This window comes from Diabrotica undecimpunctata, chromosome 1 (assembly GCF_040954645.1).
Source record: "Diabrotica undecimpunctata isolate CICGRU chromosome 1, icDiaUnde3, whole genome shotgun sequence".
Taxonomy (NCBI): Eukaryota; Metazoa; Arthropoda; class Insecta; order Coleoptera; family Chrysomelidae; genus Diabrotica; species Diabrotica undecimpunctata.
Window position 1 is genome coordinate 12866000 of NC_092803.1, and position 21551 is coordinate 12887550.

The 21551-nt window shown below is 33.3% G+C and overlaps 1 protein-coding gene across 6 annotated transcripts in view; it reads left to right on the forward strand.

Moving 5' to 3' along the window:
• Positions 1-7103: 7103 nt before the first annotated feature.
• LOC140444830 (uncharacterized protein CG43867-like) overlaps positions 7104-21551 on the forward strand; it is a 265897-nt gene continuing 251449 nt past the window's right edge. For 4 of the 6 annotated variants that reach the window (XM_072536550.1, XM_072536552.1, XM_072536551.1 and 1 more), the window contains exon 1: positions 7104-7438. In XM_072536550.1, coding sequence (XP_072392651.1) covers positions 7370-7438 — 69 coding nt within the window. In that variant the 5' untranslated portion in view covers positions 7104-7369. The remainder of the gene's footprint in view (positions 7439-21551) is intronic. The other 2 variants (XM_072536555.1, XM_072536557.1) reach the window with 1 other exon arrangement.

Consider the following 21551-nt stretch of genomic DNA (forward strand, 5'->3'; position numbering starts at 1 on the left):
TTACTTTATTTTTTCTGCCATTAATTGCAGGATCTCATTAGTAATTCATTCATTACTCTACCTGTAACATAGAGGTAAATTCTCCTAGTGCAATAAAAATGTTTTATGATTCGTCTGTATACCAGGTATAACTCTGCAGCCTAAGTCGTGTGTTTTTTCTATCATATGCCTTTATTGAACAGATGTCAACTTGGATAGATATTTTAGACCTTTATTTTATACATTATTTTTCTTGCAGTGTATAATATTCTATTCGCTTCTTCTTCTTATTGCGCCGACTCCTTTCGAAGTATAGTGATCCAAATGGTAATTGTAGCTTTGAAAACTTCTGCATAAAAGATTTCTGTAGCTGAGCGGTCAAACCATCTTCTCAGGTCTTTCAGCCACGAGTTCTCGCGTCTTCCAATTGATCTTTTGCCCTTCAGTATACCTTCCAGTAAACGTAATTCATATCTTTTATCTCTCAACATTTGACCCCAGTATTGTAATTTTTCTCTTTTAGTAGTCGCTTATCCGTTATAATTATCTTTAGATGAAGGAGTTTCAATAAGACCCCCATATCTGCTCTTGGTATGCTCCTTAGAGCTACTGAAACTTCAAGGAAAGCAAGTCTTGCTTAGTTTGAAAATAAAACTGTTTGCTGCACTTTTGACTACCATACCACTGATACATACATAATTGTAAGTTTCACAGATAAAATGGTTACAGTTTTATCAGTGCAGGATTTAGAAATTTGAAATTCATTCCTCACTTTCTTTGCATTGTTTAAACCATCTGCTCATCCTTTCTAAACTTTATCGTGGATATCATACTAAGTTTCGTCTAACTAGCAAATTTACATAGTTTCTTGCCTATATTTAGTAATTTGTTCTAGGCATATAGTATGTCTGTTGAGTATTCTCGAGGTTTTTATAACTTCTTGACGTTTACTTGTATTGTTTTAAATTTAAATTTAAAGCGCCCATTGTCTTTGTCCAATTTTGAAGAGTTTTATCATAGCACTTCATGTTCCGATCGGTTGTTTCCAATTTCTTTCTTAATATATCTATTGTAGGTATTTCTTTGCTTCTGTAACAATCATGTATTGTGGTTTTCAATATTTTTATAAATCAAATATTTATCGGTCTTAAAAACTTGTAGTTACATCGCTTCTTGTGATGACAGGGTTCATTTTTAACTATTTTGTATACAATTGAAAGGAGAATTTCTGTTAAAGTAGAAGTTGCTTGTGCGAAACGTTTTTCATTAAAGAAAAACAAAAATATTTCCAACCAGATTGTCATATCACAATTCATAATAATTTAATTATGGTAAACAACACTCTACACTCTGCTTACGAACTGCTTCTCAACTAACAGGTTTATCTAAAACGGCATCCTGTCGGCTGTAAAAAATGGGAACAAACGTCGCCGTATTTAAAGCATTCTTCAATATATGTTACCGCTACTGTAATCTTAGTGGTTTTTATCTTGCAACTAAATTAATAAATTCCTTAACAAACTTGTCATTTTTCCGATTTTGCAATATCTTCTCATTTCCTTTATCTACTACGTCTTTTTTCTGTTACTGCATAATTTCTATTTAAATACTAAAATTTAAGTTAACTTTTTGTACATTATAATGGCTTCTAGTAATTTTAGTTAAATCGTTACTTTTTTGCAGATTTAGTGTGATGTTTCTTTCGTTTGCACAATTTGATTCAAGTACTGGCCTACTCTTTTTAATCACACCAAAACAAATTAATCGTCATAATTGTACAGCTTCGGGCTGCAAAAAAATCGCCATTTTCATCACTGGCAATCAATTTTTTATTTCGTTTTAGTTCGTCTTCTCCATAATCACGTATGTTTATGTTCGTTTCCCCCAAAACCCTGTCGACTGCCTCGATACTCGAAGAGCTACATGACACGTGACATATGACACGAAAGCACTCGCCCACGCCTGGAGGGTTTTTAGATTATAAATAATGAACTTTTTTGTTCGTATGACCCATTTTACTTCGCTGGATTTGATGTCAATCAAGTTGTCGAAGTATTTTCAGGCCGGTCGTGAGAGATGTGAAAGAAAAAAATGTATTTATTCATTGGAAATTACTGTATGAACAAAAATCAGTTATAATGAGCTAAAAGGACAATTAAAACCGTAAAAATAAAATTATGTTTTTACCAAGAGTTTTACTAGGATTAGTTGCTCATTAAGATCGCGCTTCTTTCGATATAAGTATTGTTCGAAAGGTACTTCTACAATTCTTAATATAACCATTTCCTGGAAACAAATAATTTTATGGATTTTGAATTATACCACAATGGTTCAAATAGCTTACCTTAACTCAATTTTACTCAGGCTCTGTTTTCGTGATTCAGTATCTCTGCTGTTCTATTTACAAGTAAGAGGACCATAAGGAATAATAATACCCATAAATATCCAAATAAATTTCATCAATATATTGTATTAATAAAAAAAAAATCAATGGAAATTGTCATATGCAAAATTCCTCAATATAACATCATCATCATCATCAACAGCAACAAAAAATTCATCTGCTATAAAATAGATAAAATTTTCTAACAGTTTTAAACAATATTTAATTTTAGTTAATAATTTTATCAAGAAACACAAACAATCTTTCTCTCTAAAATCTTGTAATCGACTCTCCGTATTTTTTTTGTTTCATCAAAAAACCTGCCGTATTTCCCACCATTTCCTCCCCCTTCGCAAATCAAAAAACTTCATTCCAAGATATATCTCTCCCACTTTTTCTTTTGTATGAACTTCTATACACTCAACATATTAACCGGCCTCGCTTGTTAACAAAATTACTACGCCATACCGACTAATTTGGAATTACCCATATCAACAACTTTCTATATTCTTTATCTAAACAATTTATCTAAATTACTTTTAATTTTCCTTCCTTATCTCCACTACTTTTTAACCTTGTATTAGAGAAAGCCATGAGGTCGGTCGAAATAAAAACAGAATAACTATCGGTTCAAGGTCCCAAGCTATTACTCGCATATGCAGATGACAAAGATCTCGTTGGAGACTCCATCCTGTCCACGAAAGACATCTTCAACAAGGTGGAAGGAGCAACAAGTGAAGTAGGGCTGAAGATTAATGAAGAGAAGACGAAATATATGTGTATAAATAAAACGACACGAAGAGACAGAATAGGACAAAATGTGACGATCAACACCTTGAATTTTGAAAGAGTACAACGTTCTAAGTATCTGGGGGCTGTAATCACAGCTGACAACGATGTTACTGAAGAAATAAAAGACAGAATCCAATCTGCAAACCGCTGTCTATTCGCACTGGATAAGCTCATAAAATCAAAAAATCTTACAAGAAGTTCAAAGATCAAAATCTATAAATCCATCGTCAGACCTATAATAACATACGGATGCGAAACGTGGACCATGACCAAAGCAAACGAAGAAAAGCTCAGACATTTTGAACGAAAAATACTTAGAAAATTTTTGGACCTCGACATGACATCACCACAAACCAATATCGAATTAAAAGCACTCTACAATGACGCCGATATTGTCCAAGAAATTAAACCACAGCGACTAAGATGGGCAGGCCACGTGCACAGACTGCATAACGATAGACTTGTAAAACTGGTATGGGAAGAGATTCCCACAGGCAAAAGACCACTCGGACGTCCCAGAATGCGATGGAGAGATAACATCCAAGCAGATCACCGGAAAATGAACATTCCATTTGACCCTAGGTTGATGGAAGACCGAACAAATTGGAAAAAAGTTGTACAGTCAGCCAAGACCCACCCAGGGTTGTAGCGCTACGTGATGATGATGACTTTTAATTTTCGGAAAATCCCAACTGCTATTTACACTCATTGTCCAACTGTCCACTGAAATTGTTCTTGAAATCATTTATGTTATCAAACGCACTTTCACCATTGCCAATAACTTCTTATATTAAATTAAATCCTAACTAAATATTATTTTCTTACTTAGTTTTCTATACTGAAATAAAAAAATCCCAATATTGTTTTATATAAAATTACTCAAAACGGTTTTTACGTCAAAACATTACACAATATGTCATATCTTATGTAAAATGTCATGTATAAGTCATGTATAGAACTTATATAAAATGTCATGTATAGAACATAGCTGTTTACGTGACTTTTTGTCACGTAAACAGCTATGTTCTACTCGTGACCATAAAACACGTCAACAATGATATGATCAGAATGAACCTTAGAATTTTCTTCTAGGTTTTAGCATGGGGAATGATGGTAACCTGCTACACCTTATTTTGGCTATGTTGAAGATGTGTTAAACATATCATCTTGATTATTGTCGTATATTACACATTTCATTCATAGTGCTTGTTTTACATTATTTACTTTATTTAATTGAAATAATTCATAATTTTAATTAAATATATTATATTTTATACTTTGATTGTTACTTCAGAAATAGTTTCAAATTTATTTATAGCATTGTATAATGTACAAGCTTGGTTTAACAATGTTGTTATATGCTGCTGCATAGTTTCAATATCGTCCATTCTTGAGAGATTTGATCTCTAAAACTGAGACGAACAAGCTGAATTTTCCGTAAAACTCCTTTCGTAGGTCGGAAAGCGGAACATACCGAAGAAAACAATTTTTTAAATAAAGTTTATATCAACTCAACGGTAAAAATTCCATAACTTCTGATCAGAGAGCCGTATCAATAAAAATCAAAATGCGTTTTAAAGGCCAAAGTGCAGCTGTTGTGTGCGTTTTCCTACAAATGAATGCAGTTTCCATAAAGATGTTAAATAAATAAACGTTGCGCGAATTTTGCAATTTTTTACGATTCTAACGAGGTCAATAAATTTATCACTACCATTGACAGGTCGTTATGTAATTTTAATCGTTAGAGGCTAACCTTTAAAACCTATAACACGAAATTTTGAGTTTTGTGCCTAAAAACGCTGAATTTAAACTTTAATATTACAAACGATCTTACATCACGGAAATTAATTTTGCGAACACGGTATTATGTGAAATTTGTAGTAGAGGTTGTGTAGTTTTAAAAAATGTATCTGTACATTTAAAAAGAAGCAGTGTTAAATGTTCTAGATCGTTAGTAATGTGAAAGTTTAAATTTAGCGTTTTTAGACACATTTCAAATATTTCCTATTTGTTACCAAAACTTGAAATTGAATTTTTATGTTATAAGATTTCCGTGTTAGGCACTAACAATAAAAATTTCTTAGTGACCAGTGAATGAAAGTGGTAAAATTTTATTGATCTCATGAGAATCGTAAAAAATGGTAAAACCGCGTAAATGGTAAATGGTAAATAGTAAATGGGAAAAAGGCTTTATTTACGACAAAAATTGATTACGAAAGCTGCGCTCCTCACCTTTACAACTCATTTTGATTTTTGTCTATAGAACTTCTTCTTCTTAGGGTGCCTATCCGTTCCGAATATTGGCGATAATTCTGGCGATGATAACTTGGTTGGTTGCTATACGGAATAGCCGTATTGAGATCTTTCTATACTATGCTCTCAGGTTAGCAAGCCAGTACTTCAAGTACTTGAGCTTACTGCCCTTCACGATGTTTACCTCCGCAGTACCTCTTCATTCTCCGCACACTTCTATAAATAGTCTTCACAAACTTTTGCTCCTGGTTTTTGGGCAATATAACGAACTCTAATTTGAACCACTCTACTGGTATTTTTCCTGCCTTGTATATTTCATTAAATATTTCAGTTATTATTTTTATTTGTTCTGTATCTAATAGCTTCAGCAGTTCTGCAGAAATTTCATCAAGTCTCGGTGAATTTCTATCCTTCATTTGTCTGACGGCTGCCGTTATTTCTTCCGGTAGGATTTCAGGACCTGAATTTTCTTCAATAGCGGGTTCTTGCTTTGTTCTAAGGTCATGGAAAAGTTTCTCCAAGTATTTTCCCATACTTTCTTTTTATCCTCTTTGGTTATGGCAAGGTTGCCTTCATCATCTGTTATTTTTCCGCTGTTGCTTTTTCGGAACTTTCCTTCTATTTCCTTTACCTTTCGATGGACATTGAAGTTGTCATATCGACTCTGATACTCCTCTATTTCTTGACATTGTTCTCTTTTTTGTTTCTCTTTGGCTTCTCTTGTCTTTCTTGTGACGATGGTATGTATACTTTTATATTCTTGGAGATTTTCTTTGTTTTCTTTCTCTGGTCCATAAGTTCAAGTATTTCATCGGTCATCCACGATTTCCGTTTTTCTGTATCTTTCTCTATTGTTGTTATTTTATTTATTTCACTGTTTCTTGTATGAGGGCCAGACTTTCCTCTATAGTTCCTGCATTCCTGCATTTTAGCATCTTTGTATTGAGGTTTTCACTTACCTTCAGGCGAACATTGTGATGGTTCAGTTTTCTAACATCATACTTCTTCATCGACTTACTTGTATTCCTTACCTTCTTCATTCTGACTTTGAAATTACCTACAACTGGTACATGATCAGAATTTATGTCTACCCCCGGGTATGTTTTGACAGATGTACAGCTGTTCCTATTCCTCTTAATTATTAGCATGTAACCAATCTGATTTCTTACAATCCTTCCAACAGATAAAACACTGTGATAAAAAGGTATCGAATTTTTACCGTCGAGTTGATTAAAACTTTATTTAAAAAAACTGATTTCGTAACTTTCGCGCGTAACTGACATTCAAAATCACAGGTCGCTTTAAGCCTTGTTTATGAGAGAATATTATTAAGGGAAGCTCGGAGGTAGAAACAGCAAACTTTTTTGCCTATTTTTTGAGGTCCCAAAATTAATATTCTCAGCAAAATTCAGCTTGTTTGTATGATTTTTAGAGGTTTAATGGCATTTTCATCTATGACGAGTAGACTACTATAAATTATTATTTGCTTATAAATATAAAATATTATTATACTTTAAATAAATAAAATATTATAAATTATTATTATACTTTTTAAAATCAAATATTCTACTGTTCTTAGGTCTATAAAACGTTTTCTTATATAGTTTTGTCTATAATGGAAAGGAACCTACATATAATCAAATAGCAACAGATTTGAAATACCTTATAAATCCATTTTAATTATATTTAACTATTACAGAAAATAATAGTTTAATAATAAAAATAATAAAGATTAAAAATACTACATAACTAGAACACCTCACAATTTTAAAAAACTCTTCATCTCGACCTCCACTGCTATGAGTGTGAACATAACCTAAAAACCAGTGGCGTCACCCGTGGCGTCGTAACTAACCGAAGGTGCGAGGGTCACGCGTCAAAAGGCCCCTCGGGGGTGTTTGGGGGTTCGAAGTGAGTGGTTTCAGTGGAGGAAGTACCTCAGAGGCAGGCGAACATCCACACATGGTGCAACCGAGCAACAACAACAACGGAGGCTCCGACATGGACTCGCTCGAGGACATGCTGCGGAAGGTAACTGAATTAGTTATTTTATTTGAATTTCAGGTTATATTGACAAAATATGCTATTTTATATTGGTCTATGTATAGCTTGTCTCAAAATATATCGTCTGGACGTTTTTCCTTCATTAAAGGATTAGAGCTATTGTTGTCATTGTCATCAATTTAATAGCCAAAGTTATTGGTTCTTAGTGATAAAACATCAGAGGCGAACTCTAGATAAAAATAATAATGCAGCAATTTTATTTCAAGACCTATATTTTATTTAAAAAAAAATGTTTTATTGCTCAAATTTATCATATAGAAATATACCTATATAAACCTATATAAATATAAATAGGGTAAGTATACAGTATGATGCAAATGTATGGAATAAATTCATTATCTCAGAAACAGACGACTTTAAAAAAATCTTAAAACACGTCAATTTTAATTTTTGAATGGCCATCAACTGCTATATATGTGTTAGACATTACGTCATCATTGTCTGCGTAATGACGTAATCGACGATTTTTTGTAATACAAACCGAGGTCACGCGACAGCTCATTTGAAAGGTCTCCTTATCGCCTTTGCAACGATATAATCATTTAAATATTTATTTCTACAGGGTTCACTAAAATTATGAACTTTGTCAAGTAACAAGGAATTACAATAAATATTCATTCACTGAACTAAAATACACTAAGGAACGCCACTGGGAATAAAACAAAATATTGTTTTTTGCTGGTTCCGAAAAAAAAAATACATTGATAACAAACAATGCTACATTATAATCTCAAATTAATCATTTTAGTAAGTATTACTATTAATTATATATTTTTCAAAAATATTTAAATCAATATTTTCATTGACTCGTCTTTATTTGTCAATGATCTATGAATCTGTCAAATAATAGTCGTCAAATTTTTACTCTTTCAGTTTTTTGCCGACATTACAAAACAGCATTTACAATTATGAGATTAACAGAAACAGAACGAATCGAGATTTTAACCATGATTGGTTATGGAGATAGAGTGAGGACTCAGGCAGAAGTTCGTAATTTATTTAATGCTAAATAACCAAATCGCGAAACAATTACTCAATCAATAGTGAATAAAACTGAAAAAAAAAATTAGAGAAACGAGCCATGTTAAAGATCTTCCCAAAAGTGGTAGAAAATCAATATCCGATGCCAAGAAACTGAACATTGTACTGGCGTTTCAAGACAATCCCCATACCAGTTCTAGGCAGGTCGAACTAGATAATAATGTCCACCAATCAACTGTTGTAAGAGTGCTAAAAAAAGAGAAGTGGCATCCATACAAAGTACATCTGGTCCAGGAGCTATTAGAAGGTGACTTTGATAGAAGAATCGAATTCTGCGAAACCAATATGGAAAAATGTAATAGAGATCAGGGTTTCATACAAAAGGTACTTTTTTCTGATGAAGCGTCTTTTATGCTAAACGGTCACGTAAATCGCCGGACATATCGATACTGGGTAAGTGAAAATCCACATTGGATGAAAGAGTATAGGACACATTATCCCGAGAAGGTGAATGTTTAGGCCGGCATTATAAACAATCAAATTGTAGGGCCATATTTTTTTGAGGAAAACTTAACTGCTTCTCGTTATCCAGAATTGCTTCAGGATTATCTGTTGTCACAGCTGAATCAAATATTTCCAAATAATAACGTTTTCTTAGGTAGGTGGATAGGTAGGCCAATCGAATGGCCACCAAGGTCTCCAGATTTGACTCCGTTGGACTTTTTTGTGGGGATATTTAAAGAGCAGAGTGTATCAAAATCGACTGAATAATGTGGAAGAGTTGAAGGAGCGCATCAGAACGGAAATTGCACAAATAACACCTGAAGTCATCGAAAACGTTAGAAAAGAATTTATTGCCCGTCTTTCACATTGTATTGTTGCTGAAGGTAGTCAATTTGAACATTTGTTGTAATTTAATTGTACTTAAGTACAATTTGTACGTAATGTCTAACACATATTATATAGCAGTCGATGGCCATTCAAAAATTAAAATTGACGTGTTTTAAGATTTTTTTTTTAAAGTCGTCTGTTTCTGAGATAATGAATTTATTCCATACATTTGCATCATACTGGGTACTGTTTATATTTCATAAAATCACAAATAATAGACACGTGGTAGTTTATATTTTATTTTTTTAATGCAAAAAATATATAAACAAAAGTCCAATTTGGGATACCGGCGCCTTTAATTGGACCATTAGCGCCCTAAATCGGACCGATGTTTAAACCTATATTTAAACATGAGGAACGTGTTAAAAACTATACAGGGATGAGTGCCTTAAGAACCGGCAAAATAACGCAAAAGATAGAAAACATAATACGTTGTAAAACAAAAAGAGATGAAAGTAGTAGAGGTGAGAAATTATCAATATAAACCTATAATTTACTTTACATTACATTAGAATTATCGAAAATTTCCCACCTTTAGACGTTAGCTTATGAGCTGGTTGACTTTAGTCATAGTAATACGTATCACGTAATGTAAGTAAAAACAGTTTAAGTAGGAATATTTTTTTATCCAAAATTAAAGTATTTACCAATAATAAACTATGACTTGAGACGTCGCATACATCCTTCTCAATACAGAATGATCATAGCTTGTTATTCTGTATTCGTCAACACAAAATTAATTATCAAATTACTACTAATTAAACTGTTTATTTACATTTGCTTTATTGTCTTCAATCAGTTTTTACTTTATGCAAAATTTAAAAAATGTTAATGTTCGACGTCATACTTGTAATATTATGACTGAAGTCAACTAGCTCATAAGCTAACGTCTAAAGGTGGGAAACTATCGATAGTCCTAATATAATGTAATGTAAATTAGAGGTTTCTATCGATAATTTTCCACCTCTACTACTTTCATCTCTTTTTATTTCACAACGTATTATGTTTTCTATCTTTTGCGTTATTTTGCCGGTTCTTAAGGCACTCATCACTGTATACTAACATAATATAAACTAATATTCAATTTTTTGTAACCGATAAACTTAACCTAAATGTAAAAAATCTGTATTGCCATTTACTATTATGAGTCTCAATTTTAAGTTTTACAATTTAAACAATAAAATATCTTCCACATTTTACATGAAATCAAATTTTACATTGAAGACATTGAATCCTTTCTTCGACGGATTCAGACTCCCATATTTCACAATACCAGCTGCCAGATTTATCTACACCTAATTTTGCTACTTTTTTCACAACCAATTATTGACAATTTTAAAGTAGTTTTAATCGATTTTACTTTAAATGCCTCAGCTCGTGCTTCAAGTTCGTTTTGCACGGAGAACTAGTCAATTCAACTGCGTCCTGGGTGCGGCAAACTTTTGATGATTTTGATTTTTTTATAGGTAACGCCGAAATATCCTGAACTGAAATAGTATTTAGGAAAGTTGATGCTGCCCTTTTCGTTCGTTCTGCCAATGGAATATTATCTTCTTCAGAAGAGGATGCTTTCTGTTGGGATTCATGGTTAGTTTGATGCACTGTCAAATATCGAAATCAGTTTCTTTAAAAACATTTTGAACATTCATACAGTTCGCCCCACGTTATTCCGCAATAATTTTTAAGAGCTTTCAGATTTTTACTGTGGGTGCTGTAGCCGTTCAACAATAACAAAACAGGGACATCAGGGCTTGGCTTAACTGTTTCAATGAAATGATTAAGCCATGTCACTAAAATATTGCTACTGATATATCCAGTATCACTAATAGTGACAATGCTGTCGGGAGGAGCACCTAATAAAAGTTCCTTTTGAAAGCTTTTCCTCTTAAAAACTATCATGGATGGTAAGTGATAAGCTATATATCGCAACCAGTGATTTTATAGCTGCTATTTGAAAATCGCAGTTAGCAACTGTTATGGAAAAATAAAAATAGCCGCGATTCTAAATATAGCTATTTATAAGAATATGCGAATCGAATAGCAATGTTCAACAGTTTTGTATTAATACCATTGGATATCTATTAATACCATTAGCTATATTGGTGTAACTGCTCATTTTTAGATAGTAATTGTAAGTTTTACTCTGTTCTGTTAGAATGTAGTGCTATTGATGTAGCTCATACTTCAGGGAATTTGTCGAAAGAGCTTCAGCGAATTGTAGAGGCTTGAGGTATAGAAAACAAAATATTGCTTGCAGTTTCTGATAATGCCAATAATATTAAAAATGCAATAATTTCTTAATTAAAATGGAATCATTTTGGTTGCATGGCTTCTTCTTCTTCATGTGCCTTGTCCGTTCCGAACGTTGGCAATCAACATGGCTATTCTGACTTTGTTTACGGCAGATCTGAATAGTTCAGCAGATGACAATCCGAACCATTGCCACAAGTTTTGGAGCCACGAGTGTCTTCTCCTCCCTGGACCCCTTCTGCTGTCTATTTTCCCTTGAACGATCAGCTGTAGTACTCTATATTTATTATGTCTCATAACGTGACCCAAGTATTCCAACTTTCTTTTCTTTATACTTATTCCTACCTCTCTCTCTTTACCTATCCGGCGTAGTACCTCTTCGTTGGTCACGTGCTCAGTCCAGGATATACGTAATATACGTCGGTATGCCCACATTTCGAAGGCCTCTACTTGTTTCATCAATGTTGCGGTCATTGTCCACACCTCCATTCCATATAACAAAACCGGGAATACATAACATTTCAGAAGTCGAATTTTGAGAGGTAGGGTGAGGCTTTTAGAGGTGAAAGTTTGCTTCATGCTAGTGAACAATGCTCGTGCTTTTTTTACTCTTATACGTATTTCCTTCGCTTGATCCCAATTTGAGTTAACTATTGTTCCCAAGTAGATGTACGAATCCAAGTGTACAATTCTTTCATTGTCTAATATCAGTTGCTGTGGTGGTTGTTGGGTTTTGCTTACTAACATCCATTTGGTTTTTGTGATATTTAGTCTGAGTCCGTATTGTGCACTTGTTTTTTTGTATCTTGCATGGCACATACACTAAATTTAATTGTCAAAGACTGTAAAGTCAAGACGATTGTAACTCATTTCCGAAAGAGTTAAACGGCTAATGAGAGGTTATTGTCTTATCAGCGTAACCTGGGAAAATCCCTTTAAAATTGCTTAATGATGTTCCAGCTCGTTGGAACTCTACTTTTTTACTTGTTATAAGAAGTTCAGACGCGCTCATTGATAAGGAACTTCCTATTATAAATGTAGCTGATTAGAAAAATATTAAACATTTATGTAGTATTCTAAAACCATTCGAAAATGCTACAAAAATTATTAGTAGAGAATAAAATTATGCTACACTGCATCATTAGTAATTCCCATGTCTAATAGTTTGATGTATTTACAGAAATTTAATAAAAAAGATTTTTCCCGACCGATTAAGATCTAAGAAATTTTTTGACTGGCTATTAAATGTAGATAAAAGTAAAACTTTAATTATCTCAACATTTTTAGATCCAAGAATGAAAACCTATATGTTCAGTGAGTGCTTGTCTTTATTTGTTACCAGTAAATAGGTTTTAAAATTTAACTTAACCTAAGTGCGTTTTTCTTCCTCGTTGAGCTCTTGTTTCGTTTTTCTTTTTTAACTTTTTCACACTTTAAACAAAAACTTTGTATGAACAGTTTTTGCTGTGTATTTTATAATAAAGGTAGAACTACAAAAGCACAAAATTCGCTTAATAAGAAAGGAACGGTGAGCTTTAAATTAACCAGAATGAGACGTGAAAACTTTTATATGGGTTTAGTTTTTGTTAAGGAAACTTAGATTATGTGGTACAAAAACGACCTGTTGTATAAGAGGCTTGTGTTTATTGGACCAAGCAACGAGAAAAACTATCCTTCTCTTCGTTTACGTATTTTCTGTATATAAAGTGCTCGACAAAATTAGAAGTATCTAAACTTTTCTTCAAAGAGAGGCTTCAAATTCCTTAAAAAAGATGCTATGGAAATAAATGTTTTAAGCAATTTTAATAAGCATTTGTGCATGTGATTGAAATAAGTCATTAATGAGGTCAAAGTACATAAATCAAAGTAAAAAACGTGTCACAAATACTATCATACATATTTTCCTATTCTTCCAGAAAAATCTGCACAAATTTCAGAATAGTCTGAAATAAAGATGGATCCTATCCTAATTGTTCAATCGGATTAAAGTCAAAACTCAATACTGGTTACTCCAAAACTTAAATTTAACAGGCTTTTATAAATTCTAGGGTGATATCTAAACCCGAAGAACTGGAGACTTTAGTTGAAGGTGAAGGACCAGAAATACTAAAATCAGAAATACTGCATGCTATAAAGTTAGCAAAGAACAAGAAAGCCGTTGGCCCTGATAACATACCGACAGAGATGTTAAAGCTTATAAATGAGGAAAACATTGGAATACTGGTCAAGCTTTTCAATGATGTTTATTCGACTGGTGATATCCCTGAAGATTGGTTAAAGTCCGAATTCATAACACTACCAAAAAAACAACGTCCGAAAAACTGTAGCGATTATAGAATGATAAGCCTTATGAGCCACACTTTGAAAATATTTCTACGCATCATCCACAGTAGAATCAGAGATAAATGTGAAGAAGACCAGGATGAAACACAATTTGGCTTCAGAAATGGACTGGGAACTCGGGACGCCCTCTTTGCACTAAATGTATTACTGCAGAAATGTCGAGATCAAAGGAAAGACGTCTTTGCTGTATTTATTGACCATGAAAAGGCCTTTAATCGAGTACAGCATCACAAATTAATTACAATATTAAAGGATAAAGGAGTTGATAGTCAAGACATACGATTCATAGAAAAGTTATACTGGCGTCAAACAGCGACAGCTCGCATAAACGGAAAATCAACAGAAATATGTAAAATACAAAGAGGTGTCAGACAGGGTTGTATACTATCCCCACTGTTATTTAATTTATATTCAGATAGAATATTTAAAGAAGCGCTGCATAATTTGGAATGGGGCGTGAAAGTTAATGGAATTCTGATAAATACAATCAGATATGCAGACGATACAGTTATTTTAAGTGATGACATGAATGGATTACAATGCCTTTTAAATGCCATTGATACAGTGGGAAGAGAGTTTGGCCTAAACATAAACTGTTCAAAAACAAAACACATGGTGTTTAGCCGTTTAGCACATCAAGATGCACGATTATATGTTGATGGTCATATAATTCAAAGAGTGTCCAGTTTTGATTATCTTGGTTGCCATATTACTGAACAACTAGATCCAGATCAAGAGATGAAACGTAGAATCTAAAAATGAAGTAATTCTTCTGTAATGATAACTTGCAACTTCAACTTCGAAAGGGCATGGTTAAATGCTACATTTGGTCAGTCCTTTTATACGAAGCATGGACATTAAAAATATCCACCATTAATCGTCTGGAGGCCTTTGAAATGTGGCTGCACAGACGTATACTAAAAATTTCATGGACGGCTATGCTGACAAATGTGGCAGTCCTTGAGAGAGCAAATGCTGCTCGCGAGCTGCTTGATAACATCAAATGTAGAAAGATGGCCTATTTTGGACACGTAGTAAGGGGAGACCGATGTAATATTCTTCAACTTATTATGATGGGTAAAATCGAAGGACGCAGAGGAATTGGTAGAAAGCAGGCCTCTTGGTTGAAGAATATCAGGGAGTGGACAGGAATGAGGAAAGCTGAGCAACTCTTTAGAATAGCTCAAGACAGAGACAGTTTCGCCATGTTAATCGCCAACGTCAAGGGGACTTGATAGGGCACGTTAAGAAGAAGGGTGATATAAGCAGTACCTAGCTTTGCGTTATACTTAAAAACAAAATCCGGACAAATATGATATGCAGCAGGCACTACAAGTTCATTCATGATATGGAGCTAACTCAGATATATAGATTCTCCTTCAACGTTAAAAATGTTAAAAAAAAATAAAACTAATAAAATCCTACTAGTAAGAGGCTAGCATATTGAAAGAATAAATAAGTACTTGTACTTGAGAACACTAGTAATAGAAAATAACGATTATACTGCTAAAATAAAAGTTGTAAAAGGCACAACCTTTTAAAAGTAATAAGGGTTCTTTGTGGCAGGTAGTAGAAATTCGCTCTATAAATCAGATTGACTAAATTACGTGTACAGTGTCCTTTTTTCTTCGCAAGAAAAGAAAAGAAAACCACAATAACACAATAATGACGTTTAAGAAAAGTTATAAAATAAGAAGACTAAGCTCATCGCAAAGCAGTGCTTTGAAAATTTTAAGTGAAAGAAAAAAGAAAAGTACGAAATTAAAATAGAATGACCTAAGAACTAAAAACTTACATCGTAGTTTGTTAACAATATCCGACCCAGTCGTAACCACCCATCCCGCAGAAAAGAAACAACCGCACGAATAGAATTCTTTATTTGAGTGGAAGCCTCGCACCGCCACATTGACAGTTTAATCAAAGACTGTTAGGTCCGCCGTGGCAATAACATATCGACCAATTTCCTCGGCGATAAATCGTAAACACTGAACAGCAACCGATCAAATGAAATGGTCCTTTTTGTAGAAAAGTGTTGCATTATTCGTTTGAATAAGTAAAGTACTCAAGACGATTGGTTTTGCCCTTTGGAGCATCCTTCTTTTTGAGGAGAATGATGGCTCGAATTTTATTTTCGAGCGTGAGGTTTCACAGAAATGTCGGTTGTAAAGCAGACTTTGTAATGTGTTGAAAGTTTTTGATAGTTTTATACTGAACGTTTTGCGATGTTTTGATTATTCTTATTCCTACGGTGCCTATCTGTTCCGGATGTTAACGAAAAACATGGATATTTTTTTTTGATGGCAGTTTTTTAAAATAGTCCGGTTATATATCAGGTTTTACATCTTCTAAATTCTTTCTTAATGACTGTATTTATATATTTTAGGGCATATTTTATATGAGCCTAAATTACTATTTTATATCATGCAGTATAGTCTGGCAAATATTAAATGAAATTAGTCATCCAAAATGACGTGCCGTAAGTGGTGAAATGTATCCGAAATCACGTACCAATTATGAATTCTAGGAAAGTTTCAATTCGACCATTGCAGGCGCGTAAAAAAAATATGTTTCTTGCTGACCACTTTACATTATCAGAATAGAATATTATATTTCTGCTTATGATAATAAGAATAATACATTAGATCTAGTTTAAAAAATTTGATTCACATTAGTCGACTGCGCGGATGAGCGGAAGTCGACTAAATAGCTAATGATGAACTACCCAAATTAGTCTTCTTCTTTTATTGGTGCTACAACCCTTTGTGGGCCTTGGTTTGCTAAACAAGGTTTGCTAAACACGTTTTTCCATTCTGCCTTGTTGGATACTTTTCTTCGCCACTGCCTGATATTCATGGTTTTAAGATCTTCCTCTACATTGTCTATTTACCTTTTACGGGGCCTCCCTCTTGTCCTATTTCCTTAGGGATTCCATCTCTGGATTACTTTTACAGCTCGATTATCTGGCATTCTTTCTAAGTGGCCAAGCCATTCATGATTCTTTGTGACTTTACAAATCTAACAATATCTACTCTCTGCATTGATTCATCCAGCTCATGATTTATTTTTATTCTCCACGAACCATCGCTGCAATGATTTTGTCCAAATATCTTTCTTAATATCTTGCGCTCAAATATTCTCAATTGATTTTTATCAGTGGTTGAAAGGGTCCGCGGTTCACATCTGTATGTGACCACTGATCTAGTTACTGTTTTGTAAATCCTAGGCTCACGATTCAGTAACATAATTTTCATTACGTCTTTGTATGAATAAAAACACTTATTGCCGCTAAGAATCCGTGCTTGTAGTTCTTGACTGACGTTGTTGCTATCATTTGCTATTGAGCCTAGATAGGAAAAGGTATAGGTATATTCGTAGGTATGGTTGTTTATCTTGAGATTCTCGTGTTGATTCGACCTTGTGCACTCTATATATTTTGTTTTCAATTTATTTATATATAGACCAAATGAAGCGGGATCCCGTTTCAAATCTATAGTTTTTTCATTTAATATCCTTCTATTAAACGATTAAAACGATTAAAAGGAGAAAGTTAGAATATCTCGGACACATAATGAGAAACGGCACTAAATACAGATTACTGAAAATAATCCTTCAAGGCAAAGTAATCGTAAAGCGAGGAATTGGGAGAAAGAATATCATGGTTAAAAAACCTGAGGAAATAGTTTTCCACAACAACAACTAATCTATCCTTATCCTTCTATTGCGGCTTATTATGGCATATGCGCATATTTGATTGGTTGAAAGAATGCCGCTAATATTTTGTATTACGAAAAAAATATTATCGTATTTTTACTTGAACTAAGGTTCACGTTAGAGAAAAACTCTTAGAAACGCTAAATTCTGCAAGAACCATAAGGTAGAGAAAACTTTAGAGAATCTCAATTTCATGCACAGTAGCCACATAGCATGAAATATTCTTAGGAAACTACATTCTGGTCCTAAAAATTCTACAAATTAACCCATCTCTTTCATTAGAGTTTTCACAAACTCTGAAACTGAATTTGCTAATGCATTCTCGAATGGTATTAAGATCGAAGGAGAACGATTGAAATGCGCGATTCCAAGATCAAGCAATTCCGTTCCGGTTCGACTAAAATACTGTTCGAAATTCTGAAAAGCGGACACCTCAATAACAAATGCCCCAGAAATTAATTATCTGTCCATACTGTGTACACCAGCACAGGTCTACTGCATGCCCCACGATAGGTGTTCCCAAATGTCCCAACTAACGGAGGTCACCCGGTATTTTCACAAAAATGCCGACACGGAAGAATCCAACCAAAAGACGCAAAACAAAGGCAACCCGTACACACTTCCAAACAAATTTCCTCATACGACCTATCCTCGGACATGAAATCCCTAGTCCACTTCACATTAATGATCCTCTTCAATGTTTTCCCTGAAAAGAGGAGTGACACACCGAAGAATACAACCGAAAGTCGCAAAACAAAGGCAAGCCGTACACACTTGCAAACAAATTCTCTCATAGAACTCTGTGATACATGATCACAAAACTTAGATTGAAACAGAACAAATCATAATAGCAGAAATAGATAAAATATTATTTTGGGAAATGCTGGATCCTTTGCCAATTTAGAAAAAAAGTCAACTTCTATTTAGAGGTAGTTAAAATGCCTGTAGTTTATATATTGAAGATTGCAGAAGCAACATCAACTTTGTTTGGCTATACTGACGAATAAGCTCTAATCTATTTAAAGGATAGAAAAATATTTTTTATTAATATCAAATTTTGATCTTTTGCATTCAGTTTATGGTTTAGGTAATGTTTGAGTTGATCGATCCAATCATAATATTACGTAAACATCTCTTTATTTCTTTATTATTCATAAAAATAAATATTTGATTACGATTAAGTTCCCTAGATTGATATTTCACAGAAAAAAATAAAATAATCTTGATATCTAAAAGTAAATCTTGTTTTTGATGAGATGAATGACCGGTTAATGTCTGGCCAGATACTAACTTTGTAATTATCAGTAATTACAATCTGCTGGGCCGTTTAAAAATCAATACGCTCATTTACGAACTACCAAAATAAGAAACAGCAAATATGAATGCAAAATTATCCCGTCGGTTTTGAATACTAATGATCTCTTTGTGAGCGGAATTGTTTAATTCAATTTAAATTATTAAAATCACATAAATCGGCAATATGGATGGTATTACTAATTTGCATAGATATTAAAATCAACAATAGTGAATAATCAACCAGACCGTTGATTTAAGTACGGTGAATGATCACCCGAATTTGCATAATTTAAACTAAATCAACATTAAATATACTAAAGTAAATAAGTAGAAAAAATAGCGGATGTACAGGGAGCATTGCTTATATTTTGGGACTTGACAACACTGACTTGTCAGATGCTATCTGAAGTTTTTTCTAGAATATTTGATGATGATTTTTTGACATATTCTTCTTCAAAATATTTTATATAATAATAACACTGAAAACTTTGTTTTCGAAACTTCCACAAAATTTATTATAAAATCTTATCACTACAGCTGTTTAGGCAGAATGCCTTTCTAAGTGATCCATTTTTGGTATACAAGGTGTTTCAAAAAAAGGTAACCCCGTCTCTAGGGTAGGTAAAAAACTGAAAAATAATTGGGGTTTGCTTAGTAAAAAATTTACGCATTTTTTACGATTTTGCCGAAACTACTGGCAACATTGTAATGAAATTTTACACGAATATGTTTTGGAAGCTGATACATCTCATGAATTTGTTTTTATATCTGATTCTCATAGAGGGCGCTAGTTACACGGATCGTACTAAGTATTAGTCAATATAACTTTTTTAAGAGTATAATTATTAATCAAAATTTTAAGTAAACTTAAACACTTAAACATCATTTAATTTGACACGAAAAAGGTACTCTTGGTAAAACTCGATACTGTGTACCGTTTTCGGAATATTTTGATTTGAAAATTATGAAGTAATAATTGATGCTGGTATAAAATAGTTAGTAATTAAACAAAACTCACAAGAAGAAAAATAAATTAATGACTAAGAACATAAAATAAAATTCAATTACAGTAAGTGTTCAAAATGCCCTCCGTTTTCGCGAATACACAAGTCTATTCTTTTTTCTAAAGATTTCATTAACTTTCTAAACGTTAGGGGATCAGCTATGATGTCATTAAATTGACGTTGAATTCTTTCTTCCAATTCTTGGCGTGAATTTACCTCTGTAGCATACACTTTTTCCTTAATATAAGACCAAACTGCGTAGTCCAAAGGGTTAAAATCGCATGACCGAGGAGGCCAATGACTCGGAGCTTCTGCGCCTATACCAATCCATCGATTCGGAGAATGATTACTCAACCAATTAGGACACCTTCTATCAAAGTGTGGTGGAGCTCCATCGTGCATAAAAACTAAAGATCTTCGCTCGTTTAGCGTTAAATCGTCTAATATCTCGAATAAGGAATTGTTTAAAAAATCAAGATACATATCACTATTTAAATTTCCAGGTAGAATATGATAACCTATTAATTGATACCCTTAATGATAATGATAATGTGATACTGATAATGTGATACCCTTTTGACTCGTGGATTCTCATCACACCAGTAGTGTGCATTATGGGAGTTAAACATACCTTGTCGCGTAAAGGTGGCCTCGTCCGTAAAAATAATGCATTTTAAAAATTTTGGATTGTGGGCTGTCCTTTGTTGCAATGTTTCACAAAAATCCACTCTAACCGGTAGATCATCTGGCAAGAGCTCTTGGACTTGTCTGTAATGATAAGGATGTAATTGCTGTTCTTTCAGTATCCGCCAAGTACTTGAAGAAGAAGTATTTGTTTGTCTTGCTGTATTCCTTACGCTAACAGTTGGATCTTGATCAAGTAAATTTAAAATATTATTTTCCTTATTAATTGTTCTTGTTGTTCTTGGTCTACCAGAATTTATTTTATTTGGTCTCACATTCCCAGTTTCTCGACAACGTCGTTCAACGGCTCTAAATGTTTTTTTACTTGGTAAGTTTCTTCTAGGAAACTTTTCTGCATAACGTGTCACAGCTGCACTAAGAACATCCTAAACATTCGCCTAAAGTTAATAACATGTCAGTGTATTCAACATTTGAGTACATTTTGATTTGATTTTACAAATAACGAGGTTTCAAAACTCTAATTATTGTTGATTTATCGTCATAACAATCAATAAATGTCAGATTTCCATGGCACACTTGGAGAACATAGAGGTATACCTATTAGAACTTTATCATTACTACCAGTATCTATTATTACTTCATAATTTTCATTCCGTTTCATTTCATTTCCAATAAATTCCGAAAACGGTACACAGTATCGAGTTTTACCAAGAGTACCTTTTTCGTGTAAAATTGAATGATGTTTAAGTTTACTTGAAATTTTGATTAATAATTATACTCTTAAAAAAGTTATATTGACTAATACCTAGTACGATCCGTGTAACTGGCGCCCTCTATGAGAATTAGATATAAAAACAAATTCATGGGATGTATCAGCTTCCAAAACATATTCGTATAAAATTTCATTACAATGTTGCCAGTAGTTTCGGCAAAATCGTAAAAAATGCGTAAATTTTTTT